The sequence below is a fragment of the Salmo salar genome, chromosome ssa25 (genome assembly GCF_905237065.1).
Source record: "Salmo salar chromosome ssa25, Ssal_v3.1, whole genome shotgun sequence".
NCBI lineage: Eukaryota > Metazoa > Chordata > Actinopteri > Salmoniformes > Salmonidae > Salmo > Salmo salar.
In genome coordinates, this window is record NC_059466.1 from 49834111 (window position 1) to 49850538 (window position 16428).

General features: G+C 37.3%; 1 protein-coding gene across 1 annotated transcript in view; it reads left to right on the forward strand.

The window, feature by feature from the left end:
• Nucleotides 1-16428, forward strand: part of LOC106586912 (integrin alpha-V) — an 89813-nt gene that overhangs the window by 21289 nt on the left and 52096 nt on the right. Inside the window, exons 8-11 of the mRNA XM_045707873.1 lie at nt 1582-1626; nt 11706-11749; nt 11964-12020; nt 14847-14899. Coding sequence (XP_045563829.1) covers nt 1582-1626; nt 11706-11749; nt 11964-12020; nt 14847-14899 — 199 coding nt within the window. The remainder of the gene's footprint in view (nt 1-1581; nt 1627-11705; nt 11750-11963; nt 12021-14846; nt 14900-16428) is intronic.

Below are 16428 nucleotides of genomic sequence, written 5' to 3' on the forward strand. Positions count from 1 at the left end.
GCTATACAGGATGACCCTCCACGATATCAACATTACAGTTTGAAATATGTTTTGAGGCTATACAGGATGACCCTCCACGATATCAACATTACAGTTTGAACCATGTTTTGAGGCTATACAGGATGACCCTCCACGATATCAACATTACAGTTTGAACCATGTTTTGAGGCTATACAGGATGACCCTCCATGATATCAACATTACAGTTTGAACCATGTTTTGAGGCTATACAGGATGACCCTCCATGATATCAACGTTACAGTTTGAACCATGTTTTGAGGCTATACAGGATGACCCTCCACGATATCAACATTACAGTTTGAACCATGTTTTGAGGCTATACAGGATGACCCTCCACGATATCAACATTACAGTTTGAACCATGTTTTGAGGCTATACAGGATGACCCTCCATGATATCAACGTTACAGTTTGAACCATGTTTTGAGGCTATACAGGATGACCCTCCACGATATCAACATTACAGTTTGAACCATGTTTTGAGGCTATACAGGATGACCCTCCACGATATCAACATTACAGTTTGAAATATGTTTTGAGGCTATACAGGATGACCCTCCACGATATCAACATTACAGTTTGAACCATGTTTTGAGGCTATACAGGATGACCCTCCATGATATCAACGTTACAGTTTGAACCATGTTTTGAGGCTATACAGGATGACCCTCCATGATATCAACATTACAGTTTGAACCATGTTTTGAGGCTATACAGGATGACCCTCCATGATATCAACGTTACAGTTTGAACCATGTTTTGAGGCTATACAGGATGACCCTCCACGATATCAACATTACAGTTTGAACCATGTTTTGAGGCTATACAGGATGACCCTCCACGATATCAACATTACAGTTTGAACCATGTTTTGAGGCTATACAGGATGACCCTCCATGATATCAACGTTACAGTTTGAACCATGTTTTGAGGCTATACAGGATGACCCTCCATGATATCAACGTTACAGTTTGAACCATGTTTTGAGGCTATACAGGATGACCCTCCATGATATCAACGTTACAGTTTGAACCATGTTTTGAGGCTATACAGGATGACCCTCCACGATATCAACGTTACAGTTTGAACCATGTTTTGAGGCTATACAGGATGACCCTCCACGATATCAACATTACAGTTTGAACCATGTTTTGAGGCTATACAGGATGACCCTCCACGATATCAACGTTACAGTTTGAACCATGTTTTGAGGCTATACAGGATGACCCTCCACGATATCAACATTACAGTTTGAACCATGTTTTGAGGCTATACAGGATGACCCTCCATGATATCAACGTTACAGTTTGAACCATGTTTTGAGGCTATACAGGATGACCCTCCATGATATCAACGTTACAGTTTGAAATATGTTTTCACGCTATAGGTCGTTGTCAATAAAATGTCACCAAAAAGGTGCAGAGCGTTCAATTTGGCTGCTGGGGGATAAGGAGACCCCAGCTCCGCTAAAAACATTGACAACTAAAGGCACTTAACTCTTTTGGCATCATATCTTTTAGTTTGTTAAACTCATTCAAATGTTATTTTTTTTTACTTTCAGGTTACTCTGTGACCGTCGGAGACTTCAATGAGGATGGAGAAGATGGTATGACTTGCTCTTATTGTCCTATCACTATGGTCCTATCACTATGGTCCCATGCCTTATTGTCCTATCACTATGGTCCTATCACTATGGTCCCATGCCTTATTGTCCTATCACTATGGTCCTATCACTATGGTCCTATCACTATGGTCCCATGCCTTATTGTCCTATCACTATGGTCCTATCACTATGGTCCTATCACTATGGTCCCATGCCTTATTGTCCTATCACTATGGTCCCATCACTATGGTCCCATGCCTTATTGTCCTATCACTATGGTCCTATCACTATGGTCCCATGCCTTATTGTCCTATCACTATGGTCCTATCACTATGGTCCTATCACTATGGTCCCATGCCTTATTGTCCTATCACTATGGTCCTATCACTATGGTCCCATGCCTTATTGTCCTATCACTATGGTCCTATCACTATGGTCCTATCACTATGGTCCCATGCCTTATTGTCCTATCACTATGGTCCTATCACTATGGTCCCATGCCTTATTGTCCTATCACTATGGTCCTATCACTATGGTCCTATCACTATGGTCCCATGCCTTATTGTCCCATCACTATGGTTCCATGCCTTATTGTCCTATCACTATGGTCCCATCACTATGGTCCCATGCCTTATTGTCCTATCACTATGGTCCCATCACTATGGTCCCATGCCTTATTGTCCTATCACTATGGTCCCATACCTTATTGTCCTATCACTATGGTCCTATCACTATGGTCCTATCACTATGGTCCCATACCTTATTGTCCTATCACTATGGTCCCATCACTATGGTCCTATCACTATGGTCCTATCACTATGGTCCCATGCCTTATTGTCCTATCACTATGGTCCTATCACTATGGTCCCATGCCTTATTGTCCTATCACTATGGTCCTATCACTATGGTCCCATGCCTTATTGTCCTATCACTATGGTCCCATCACTATGGTCCCATGCCTTATTGTCCTATCACTATGGTCCCATCACTATGGTCCCATGCCTTATTGTCCTATCACTATGGTCCCATCACTATGGTCCCATGCCTTATTGTCCTATCACTATGGTCCTATCACTATGGTCCCATGCCTTATTGTCCTATCACTATGGTCCTATCACTATGGTCCTATCACTATGGTCCCATGCCTTATTGTCCTATCACTATGGTCCCATCACTATGGTCCCATGCCTTATTGTCCTATCACTATGGTCCTATCACTATGGTCCTATCACTATGGTCCCATACCTTATTGTCCTATCACTATGGTCCTATCACTATGGTCCTATCACTATGGTCCCATACCTTATTGTCCTATCACTATGGTCCCATCACTATGGTCCTATCACTATGGTCCCATGCCTTATTGTCCTATCACTATGGTCCCATCACTATGGTCCCATGCCTTATTGTCCTATCACTATGGTCCTATCACTATGGTCCCATGCCTTATTGTCCTATCACTATGGTCCTATCACTATGGTCCCATGCCTTATTGTCCTATCACTATGGTCCTATCACTATGGTCCCATGCCTTATTGTCCTATCACTATGGTCCTATCACTATGGTCCCATGCCTTATTGTCCTATCACTATGGTCCCATGCCTTATTGTCCTATCACTATGGTCCCATCACTATGGTCCCATGCCTTATTGTCCTATCACTATGGTCCTATCACTATGGTCCTATCACTATGGTCCCATGCCTTATTGTCCTATCACTATGGTCCCATGCCTTATTGTCCTATCACTATGGTCCTATCACTATGGTCCCATGCCTTATTGTCCTATCACTATGGTCCCATCACTATGGTCCCATGCCTTATTGTCCTATCACTATGGTCCTATCACTATGGTCCCATGCCTTATTGTCCTATCACTATGGTCCCATCACTATGGTCCCATGCCTTATTGTCCTATCACTATGGTCCCATGCCTTATTGTCCTATCACTATGGTCCCATGCCTTATTGTCCTATCGCTATGGTCCCACCCCTTATTGTCCTATCACTATGGTCCCATGCCTTATTGTCCTATCACTATGGTCCCATGCCTTATTGTCCTATCACTATGGTCCCACGCCTTATTGTCCTATCACTATGGTCCCATGCCTTATTGTCCTATCAATATGGTCCCACCCCTTATTGTCCTATCACTATGGTCCCATGCCTTATTGTCCTATCACTATGGTCCCACCCCTTATTGTCCTATCACTATGGTCCCATGCCTTATTGTCTTATCGCTATGGTGATCTCATTCTAACATTCTATATAGAACAGTTCAATGGTGATCTCATTCTAACATTCTATATAGAACAGTTCAATGGTGATCTCATTCTAACATTCTATATAGAACAGCTCAATGGTGATCTCATTCTAACATTCTATATAGAACAGCTCAATGGTGATCTCATTCTAACATTCTATATAGAACAGTTCAATGGTGACCTCATTCTAACATTCTATATAGAACAGCTCAATGGTGATCTCATTCTAACATTCTATATAGAACAGCTCAATGGTGATCTCATTCTAACATTCTATATAGAACAGTTCAATGGTGACCTCATTCTAACATTCTATATAGAACAGCTCAATGGTGATCTCATTCTAACATTCTGTATAGAACAGTTCAATGGTGATCTCATTCTAACATTCTATATAGAACAGTTCAATGGTGATCTCATTCTAACATTCTGTATAGAACAGTTCAATGGTGATCTCATTCTAACATTCTATATAGAAGAGTTCAATGGTGATCTCATTCTAACATTCTATATAGAACAGTTCAATGGTGATCTCATTCTAACATTCTGTATAGAACAGTTCAATGGTGATCTCATTCTAACATTCTGTATAGAACAGTTCAATGGTGATCTCATTCTAACATTCTGTATAGAACAGTTCAATGGTGATCTCATTCTAACATTCTGTATAGAACAGTTCAATGGTGATCTCATTCTAACATTCTGTATAGAACAGTTCAATGGTGATCTCATTCTAACATTCTATATAGAACAGTTCAATGGTGATCTATTTTTAACATTCTATATAGAACAGCTCAATGGTGATCTATTTTTAACATTCTGTATAGAACAGTTCAATGGTGATCTCATTCTAACATTCTATATAGAACAGTTCAATGGTGATCTCATTCTAACATTCTATATAGAACAGTTCAATGGTGATCTCATTCTAACATTCTATATAGAACAGTTCAATGGTGATCTCATTCTATATAGAACAGTTCAATGGTGATCTCATTCTAACATTCTATATAGAACAGTTCAATGGTGATCTCATTCTAACATTCTATATAGAACAGTTCAATGGTGATCTCATTCTAACATTCTATATAGAACAGTTCAATGGTGATCTATTTTTAACATTCTATATAGAACAGTTCAATGGTGATCTCATTCTAACATTCTATATAGAACAGTTCAATGGTGATCTATCTTTAACATTCTATATAGAACAGTTCAATGGTGATCTCATTCTAACATTCTATATAGAACAGTTCAATGGTGATCTCATTCTAACATTCTATATAGAACAGTTCAATGGTGATCTCATTCTAACATTCTATATAGAACAGTTCAATGGTGATCTCATTCTATATAGAACAGTTCAATGGTGATCTCATTCTAACATTCTGTATAGAACAGTTCAATGGTGATCTCATTCTAACATTCTGTATAGAACAGTTCAATGGTGATCTCATTCTAACATTCTATATAGAACAGCTCAATGGTGATCTCATTCTAACATTCTATATAGAACAGTTCAATGGTGATCTCATTCTAACATTCTATATAGAACAGTTCAATGGTGATCTCATTCTAACATTCTATATAGAACAGTTCAATGGTGATCTCATTCTAACATTCTATATAGAACAGCTCAATGGTGATCTCATTCTAACATTCTATATAGAACAGCTCAATGGTGATCTAATTCTAACATTCTGTATAGAACAGTTCAATGGTGATCTCATTCTAACATTCTGTATAGAACAGTTCAATGGTGATATCATTCTAACATTCTGTATAGAACAGTTCAATGGTGATCTCATTCTAACATTCTATATAGAACAGTTCAATGGTGATCTCATTCTAACATTCTATATAGAACAGCTCAATGGTGATCTAATTCTAACATTCTATATAGAACAGCTCAATGGTGATCTAATTCTAACATTCTATATAGAACAGTTCAATGGTGATATCATTCTAACATTCTGTATAGAACAGTTCAATGGTGATCTATTTTTAACATTCTATATAGAACAGTTCTATGGTGATCTCATTCTAACATTCTATATAGAACAGTTCAATGGTGATCTCATTCTAACATTCTGTATAGAACAGTTCAATGGTGATCTATTTTTAACATTCTGTATAGAACAGTTCAATGGTGATCTCATTCTAACATTCTGTATAGAACAGTTCAATGGTGATATCATTCTAACATTCTATATAGAACAGTTCAATGGTGATCTCATTCTGTATAGAACAGTTCAATGGTGATCTCATTCTAACATTCTGTATAGAACAGTTCAATGGTGATCTCATTCTAACATTCTATATAGAACAGTTCAATGGTGATCTCATTCTAACATTCTATATAGAACAGTTCAATGGTGATCTCATTCTAACATTCTATATAGAACAGTTCAATGGTGATCTCATTCTAACATTCTGTATAGAACAGTTCAATGGTGATCTCATTCTAACATTCTATATAGAACAGTTCAATGGTGATCTATTTTTAACATTCTATATAGAACAGCTCAATGGTGATCTATTTTTAACATTCTGTATAGAACAGTTCAATGGTGATCTCATTCTAACATTCTATATAGAACAGTTCAATGGTGATCTCATTCTAACATTCTGTATAGAACAGTTCAATGGTGATCTCATTCTAACATTCTATATAGAACAGTTCAATGGTGATCTCATTCTAACATTCTGTATAGAACAGTTCAATGGTGATCTCATTCTAACATTCTGTATAGAACAGTTCAATGGTGATCTATTTTTAACATTCTATATAGAACAGCTCAATGGTGATCTATTTTTAACATTCTGTATAGAACAGTTCAATGGTGATCTCATTCTAACATTCTGTATAGAACAGTTCAATGGTGATCTCATTCTAACATTCTATATAGAACAGTTCAATGGTGATATCATTCTAACATTCTATATAGAACAGTTCAATGGTGATATCATTTTAACATTCTATATAGAACAGTTCAATGGTGATCTCATTCTAACATTCTGTATAGAACAGTTCAATGGTGATCTCATTCTAACATTCTATATAGAACAGTTCAATGGTGATATCATTCTAACATTCTATATAGAACAGTTCAATGGTGATCTCATTCTAACATTCTGTATAGAACAGTTCAATGGTGATCTCATTCTAACATTCTATATAGAACAGTTCAATGGTGATCTCATTCTAACATTCTATATAGAACAGTTCAATGGTGATCTATTTTTAACATTCTGTATAGAACAGCTCAATGGTGATCTATTTTTAACATTCTATATAGAACAGTTCAATGGTGATCTCATTCTAACATTCTATATAGAACAGTTCAATGGTGATCTCATTCTAACATTCTATATAGAACAGTTCAATGGTGATCTCATTCTAACATTCTGTATAGAACAGTTCAATGGTGATCTCATTCTAACATTCTGTATAGAACAGTTCAATGGTGATCTCATTCTAACATTCTATATAGAACAGTTCAATGGTGATCTCATTCTAACATTCTGTATAGAACAGTTCAATGGTGATCTCATTCTAACATTCTATATAGAACAGTTCAATGGTGATCTCATTCTAACATTCTATATAGAACAGTTCAATGGTGATCTCATTCTAACATTCTATATAGAACAGTTCAATGGTGATCTCATTCTAACATTCTATATAGAACAGTTCAATGGTGATATCATTCTAACATTCTATATAGAACAGTTCAATGGTGATCTCATTCTAACATTCTATATAGAACAGTTCAATGGTGATCTCATTCTAACATTCTGTATAGAACAGTTCAATGGTGATCTCATTCTAACATTCTATATAGAACAGTTCAATGGTGATATCATTCTAACATTCTATATAGAACAGCTCAATGGTGATCTCATTCTAACATTCTATATAGAACAGTTCAATGGTGACCTCATTCTAACATTCTATATAGAACAGCTCAATGGTGATCTCATTCTAACATTCTGTATAGAACAGTTCAATGGTGATCTCATTCTAACATTCTATATAGAACAGTTCAATGGTGATCTCATTCTAACATTCTGTATAGAACAGTTCAATGGTGATCTCATTCTAACATTCTATATAGAACAGTTCAATGGTGATCTCATTCTAACATTCTATATAGAACAGTTCAATGGTGATCTCATTCTAACATTCTGTATAGAACAGTTCAATGGTGATCTCATTCTAACATTCTGTATAGAACAGTTCAATGGTGATCTCATTCTAACATTCTGTATAGAACAGTTCAATGGTGATCTCATTCTAACATTCTGTATAGAACAGTTCAATGGTGATCTCATTCTAACATTCTATATAGAACAGTTCAATGGTGATCTCATTCTAACATTCTATATAGAACAGTTCAATGGTGATCTATTTTTAACATTCTATATAGAACAGCTCAATGGTGATCTATTTTTAACATTCTGTATAGAACAGTTCAATGGTGATCTCATTCTAACATTCTATATAGAACAGTTCAATGGTGATCTCATTCTAACATTCTATATAGAACAGTTCAATGGTGATCTCATTCTAACATTCTATATAGAACAGTTCAATGGTGATCTTCATTCTATATAGAACAGTTCAATGGTGATCTCATTCTAACATTCTATATAGAACAGTTCAATGGTGATCTCATTCTAACATTCTATATAGAACAGTTCAATGGTGATCTATTTTTAACATTCTATATAGAACAGTTCAATGGTGATCTCATTCTAACATTCTATATAGAACAGTTCAATGGTGATCTATCTTTAACATTCTATATAGAACAGTTCAATGGTGATCTCATTCTAACATTCTATATAGAACAGTTCAATGGTGATCTCATTCTAACATTCTATATAGAACAGTTCAATGGTGATCTCATTCTAACATTCTATATAGAACAGTTCAATGGTGATCTCATTCTATATAGAACAGTTCAATGGTGATCTCATTCTAACATTCTGTATAGAACAGTTCAATGGTGATCTCATTCTAACATTCTGTATAGAACAGTTCAATGGTGATCTCATTCTAACATTCTATATAGAACAGCTCAATGGTGATCTCATTCTAACATTCTATATAGAACAGTTCAATGGTGATCTCATTCTAACATTCTATATAGAACAGTTCAATGGTGATCTCATTCTAACATTCTATATAGAACAGTTCAATGGTGATCTCATTCTAACATTCTATATAGAACAGTTCAATGGTGATCTCATTCTAACATTCTATATAGAACAGCTCAATGGTGATCTATTTTTAACATTCTATATAGAACAGTTCAATGGTGATCTCATTCTAACATTCTGTATAGAACAGTTCAATGGTGATCTCATTCTAACATTCTGTATAGAACAGTTCAATGGTGATCTCATTCTAACATTCTATATAGAACAGTTCAATGGTGATCTCATTCTAACATTCTATATAGAACAGTTCAATGGTGATCTCATTCTAACATTCTATATAGAACAGCTCAATGGTGATCTATTTTTAACATTCTATATAGAACAGTTCAATGGTGATATCATTCTAACATTCTGTATAGAACAGTTCAATGGTGATCTATTTTTAACATTCTATATAGAACAGTTCTATGGTGATCTCATTCTAACATTCTATATAGAACAGTTCAATGGTGATCTCATTCTAACATTCTGTATAGAACAGTTCAATGGTGATCTATTTTTAACATTCTGTATAGAACAGTTCAATGGTGATCTCATTCTAACATTCTGTATAGAACAGTTCAATGGTGATATCATTCTAACATTCTATATAGAACAGTTCAATGGTGATCTCATTCTGTATAGAACAGTTCAATGGTGATCTCATTCTAACATTCTGTATAGAACAGTTCAATGGTGATCTCATTCTAACATTCTATATAGAACAGTTCAATGGTGATCTCATTCTAACATTCTATATAGAACAGTTCAATGGTGATCTCATTCTAACATTCTATATAGAACAGTTCAATGGTGATCTCATTCTAACATTCTGTATAGAACAGTTCAATGGTGATCTCATTCTAACATTCTATATAGAACAGTTCAATGGTGATCTATTTTTAACATTCTATATAGAACAGCTCAATGGTGATCTATTTTTAACATTCTGTATAGAACAGTTCAATGGTGATCTCATTCTAACATTCTATATAGAACAGTTCAATGGTGATCTCATTCTAACATTCTGTATAGAACAGTTCAATGGTGATCTCATTCTAACATTCTATATAGAACAGTTCAATGGTGATCTCATTCTAACATTCTGTATAGAACAGTTCAATGGTGATCTCATTCTAACATTCTGTATAGAACAGTTCAATGGTGATCTATTTTTAACATTCTATATAGAACAGCTCAATGGTGATCTATTTTTAACATTCTGTATAGAACAGTTCAATGGTGATCTCATTCTAACATTCTGTATAGAACAGTTCAATGGTGATCTCATTCTAACATTCTATATAGAACAGTTCAATGGTGATATCATTCTAACATTCTATATAGAACAGTTCAATGGTGATATCATTCTAACATTCTATATAGAACAGTTCAATGGTGATCTCATTCTAACATTCTGTATAGAACAGTTCAATGGTGATCTCATTCTAACATTCTATATAGAACAGTTCAATGGTGATATCATTCTAACATTCTATATAGAACAGTTCAATGGTGATCTCATTCTAACATTCTGTATAGAACAGTTCAATGGTGATCTCATTCTAACATTCTATATAGAACAGTTCAATGGTGATCTCATTCTAACATTCTATATAGAACAGTTCAATGGTGATCTATTTTTAACATTCTGTATAGAACAGCTCAATGGTGATCTATTTTTAACATTCTATATAGAACAGTTCAATGGTGATCTCATTCTAACATTCTATATAGAACAGTTCAATGGTGATCTCATTCTAACATTCTATATAGAACAGTTCAATGGTGATCTCATTCTAACATTCTGTATAGAACAGTTCAATGGTGATCTCATTCTAACATTCTGTATAGAACAGTTCAATGGTGATCTCATTCTAACATTCTATATAGAACAGTTCAATGGTGATCTCATTCTAACATTCTGTATAGAACAGTTCAATGGTGATCTCATTCTAACATTCTATATAGAACAGTTCAATGGTGATCTCATTCTAACATTCTATATAGAACAGTTCAATGGTGATCTCATTCTAACATTCTGTATAGAACAGTTCAATGGTGATCTCATTCTAACATTCTATATAGAACAGTTCAATGGTGATATCATTCTAACATTCTATATAGAACAGTTCAATGGTGATCATCATTCTAACATTCTATATAGAACAGTTCAATGGTGATCTCATTCTAACATTCTGTATAGAACAGTTCAATGGTGATCTCATTCTAACATTCTATATAGAACAGTTCAATGGTGATATCATTCTAACATTCTATATAGAACAGTTCAATGGTGATCTCATTCTAACATTCTGTATAGAACAGTTCAATGGTGATCTCATTCTAACATTCTATATAGAACAGTTCAATGGTGATCTCATTCTAACATTCTATATAGAACAGTTCAATGGTGATCTATTTTTAACATTCTGTATAGAACAGCTCAATGGTGATCTATTTTTAACATTCTATATAGAACAGTTCAATGGTGATCTAATTCTAACATTCTATATAGAACAGTTCAATGGTGATCTCATTCTAACATTCTATATAGAACAGTTCAATGGTGATCTCATTCTAACACTGTAAGTTATTTCTGTTCTGTTGTGCAGATTATGTTACCGGGGTACCCAGGGGAGACAAAGCTCTGGGCTATGTAAGTATTATGAGCTTTTAGATACAAGCACTGTAGAACTAGTTTAGCCTTCGTTTAACCTTCATTAATCCTGTCCTATGATGTGTGCTATAGTCAGCTGTCAGCACACACGGACTGGATGACTAGGCTAACTATTATTATTATGTAGAGTGTAAATCTTGGTAGAAAATCGAACTCAGTTAAATGGAGTCCGTTATTTTGTCTTGCCATGTAGGTGAACATCTTCAATGGGAGGAACATGGAGTCAATGCTGAATTTCACAGGAACACAGGTAAGCTATATGGCAGTGGTTTAACTGTGTCAAAGTGGTCAAACGTTTATCTATATTCCCATCCAGGGCACAATGCTCTGTCCAACCAGGTTCCTTCGTCTTAGCCATGCACGTCATAAAGGGATGCTTGTCTTTTCTCACAGCCGCTGCATCAGGCTGCGGAAGGTGAGCGAGACTAAAGAGATGCCTGGTCGTATCCCGCCCACAATGGACCGCTGTCAAGTTACTGACCTGCAGCTGGTCCTTTTTTTAAACAGCAGAAAAGTCCATTTAAACATTTTTTTTTTTACACTAATTTAGTCATCAGAGCTGATAAAGCGCGAGAGGAAGGAGAGAGGATGACGCTCTAAGCAGGCGGGGGAGGGGCTGTACTGTGAGCGAGTGTCGCAGGGAGGAGGGAGAGATAGACCGTCAACCGACCAAGCCCGACTTCGCGCTAGAGTAGACTAATAGCTGCCGCCATAGCTAGGTTATTTATCGTCCAATAGGATTACGTAGTACCACAGCACTGCTTCGTGTCCCTCTGTGGACACCAAACGTCATCCTGTTATTTGTTATTGAGCCGGGAGTTCACATCTGGAAGCCATTCACAGCACTGGAAGAAGAACGATGTCAAAGCAGAGAAGTGGAGAGTAGAACGAAAGGGATGAGAGAGAAGAGAAGAACACTGGCTATAGCTTGTTAACCTCAAGATGTGGAGATCAACGCCGCTGAGCTCTCTCTCTCTCTCTCTCTCTCTCTCTCTCTCTCTCTCTCTCTCTTCACTGGCTACAGCTTGTTGGTTCAACAGAAGGGATTTTGTGTTTGTATTTCTGTTCTCTTTGGCTCTCCAGTTCAGTGCCTTAGCAAAAAAATAAAAAATAACCAAGAGAACATCTTCCCACTATCCCAATAGTGTGTTTTTTGGGGGGATGTTTTTAGCATTAGAATGGATGCCTGGGATTTTACAGAGAAGAAGCAGTCCTTGAGTTTTGAGAGAAACCAATCCGAGAGTAATCTGACCATGTACTCTGTCATGTTGACCTTTTTTATTTTTATTTTTTTTTACAAATGACTGACCTACAGTTGGTGTATATATATGTATTTTTTAAACAGCAGAAAAGTCAGCGGTCCACTTTGGACGGGATTACGACCAGGCATCAAATATGATTACATAGTACCTGTCTTGACTGCATCAAAACAGGAGAAGCTAGTTACGCTAGCTAACGTTAGCTAGCTAGGCTAATTGAAGTTGTATTATGTGCTTTCTTATCCTACAGTTACAAATAACAATAACTCCATTCACACTATTTAGTAACAACCTACCTGTTGGCTCTTGGTTGTTGTAACCTATCCTTCTACTTTTTAACTTTTTTAATTCCGTCCTTTTAATTCTATCTTCCATTGATTTTTTTTGTTTGTTGATATCTCCTAACTTTTGCTACACACGGAGCTGAGACTCTATGACTGTAGCCATTTTGCCCCTTTGATGACACATGATTGGCCAACGACAAGCTACACGCGCCACGCTCTACTCTGGTGAAAAGCAAGAGCGGCAGCATCATCAATGATAACATTTCTCTCTCAACTGCAGCGGTCTGTTAGGATCTGTACGGGTCCTTCTGGACAAGTTAGTTTAAAATTACACTTACCCGAGGAGACCTGTGACAATCAGATCCGATCCAAACCCGTAACCTTATTTAGAATTGTGGATCCGGACCCTCTCGGGTATTCTGGTACAGGTTGATCCTTGAAGACCTGTAAGTCACAGTGTTGAATCTATTCAGGGATACGACCCCCTCCTCTCTCTCTCTCACACACATATACACACACACACACACACACACATATATATATATATATATATATATATATATATATATATATATATATATATATATATATATATATATATATATATATATATATATATATACATATATATATATATATATATATATACACACACATATATATATATATATACACACACACACACACACACACACACACACACACACACACACACACACACACATATATATACACACACACACACACACACACACACACACGTTAACAGTCTATACATCTCCAGACTCTTCTCCTCTGTTCTCCATGTAAGCCGTGTGTGTGTCTGTGTGTGTGTGTGTGCGCGTGTGTGTGTGTGTGTGTGTGACGTGTGTGTGTGCGCGTGTGTCTGTGTCTGTGTCTGTGTCTGTGCGTGTGTCTGTGTGTGTCTGTGTGTGTCTGTGTGTGCGTGCGTGCGCGTGTGCGCCGACTCCGAGCCAACAGGACGGTAGAAATGCTGACGTAATTGATATGCTTTTTGTTTTTGAGCGTTCCTCGTTCCTCCTGGAATCTGTTCCACCCACACAGAGACGATGATAAAGAACAACTCTGATATACCTCCTCCCTTTGTGCTGCTTTACAGCTACTTCTGCTTTAGATTCACTCATCATTTGTAGACTCACTGTTCTTATACATGATGTGAGCTAGAAGGAATCTTTCCCTGTGTGTTTGTAACCGATGTGAAATGGCTAGCTAGTTAGCGGTGGTGCGCGCTAATAGCGTTTCAATCAGGTGACGTCACTCGCTCTGAGACCTTGAAGTAGTTGTTCCCCCTTTGCTCTGCAAGGGCCGCGGCTTTTGTGGAGCGATGGGTAACGATGCTTCGAGGGTGGCTGTTGTCGATGTGTGCAGAGGGTCCCTGGTTCGAGCCCAGGTCGGGGCGAGGAGAGGGACGGAAGCTAAACTGTTACATATGGAACTGTAGTAATCCATATTTAGATCCTGACGGTGGACTCTGGAAGATCTCATTGTATTTCTCTCTGCCTGTTTCCTCAGATGGCTGCCTACTTTGGCCATTCAGTGGCAGCGACCGACATCAATAATGATGGGTAAGCAACGATGTTTATAAAACTGGTTGTTTGGATGCTGATTGGACGAGCAGCGTTCCAAGCCGTTCTGTATTGGCCGTCACAGACACACCTATGGCTGCTAACAGTTCCATCTGAAAACGATCACTGCACCTCCATCAGAATATCATGTTGCTGTCAGAATCATCTCTCGTATTTATCTCAACTCGCACATTATTTCCCATTGCTTCCAGCCTAGCGTTTAGTTTGGTACAGCGGGGGTTAATATAAGCATTTAGTTTGGTACAGCGGGGGTTAATATCAGCCTAGCATTTAGTTTGGTACAGCAGGGGTTAATATAAACCTAGCATTTAGTTTGGTACAGAGGGGGTTAATATCAGCCTAGCATTTAGTTTGGTACAGCAGGGGTTAATATAAGCCTAGCATTTAGTTTGGTACAGCAGGGGTTAATATAAACCTAGCATTTAGTTTGGTACAGCGGGGGTTAATATCAGCCTAGCATTTAGTTTGGTACAGCAGGGGTTAATATAAACCTAGCATTTAGTTTGGTACAGTGGGGGTTAATATCAGCATTTAGTTTGGTACAGCGGGGGTTAATATCAGCCTAGCGTTTAGTTTGGTACAGCGGGGGTTAATATCAGCCTAGCATTTAGTTTGGTACAGCGGGGGTTAATATCAGCCTAGCATTTAGTTTGGTACAGCGGGGGTTAATATCAGCCTAGCATTTAGTTTGGTACAGTGGGGGTTAATATCAGCCTAGCATTTAGTTTGGTACAGTGGGGGTTAATATAAGCATTTAGTTTGGTAGCGAGGGGGTTAATATCAGCCTAGCATTTAGTTTGGTACAGCGGGGTTAATATCAGCCTAGCATTTAGTTTGGTACAATGGGGGTTAATATAAGCATTTAGTTTGGTACAGCGGGGGTTAATATCAGCCTAGCATTTAGTTTGGTACAGTGGGGGTTAATATCAGCCTAGCATTTAGTTTGGTACAGTGGGGGTTAATATAAGCATTTAGTTTGGTAGCGAGGGGGTTAATATCAGCCTAGCATTTAGTTTGGTACAGCGGGGTTAATATCAGCCTAGCATTTAGTTTGGTACAGTGGGGGTTAATATCAGCCTAGCATTTAGTTTGGTACAGTGGGGGTTAATATAAGCATTTAGTTTGGTAGCGAGGGGGTTAATATCAGCCTAGCATTTAGTTTGGTACAGCGGGGTTAATATCAGCCTAGCATTTAGTTTGGTACAATGGGGGTTAATATAAGCATTTAGTTTGGTACAGCGGGGGTTAATATCAGCCTAGCATTTAGTTTGGTACAGTGGGGGTTAATATAAGCATTTAGTTTGGTACAGCGGGGGCTAATATCAGCCTAGCATTTAGTTTGGTACAGCGGGGGTTAATATCAGCCTAGCATTTAGTTTGGTACAGCGGGGGTTAATATAAGCATTTAGTTTGGTACAGCGGGGGTTAATATAAGCATTTAGTTTGGTACAGCGGGGGTTAATATCAGCCTAGCATTTAGTTTGGTACAGAGGGGGTTAATATCAGCC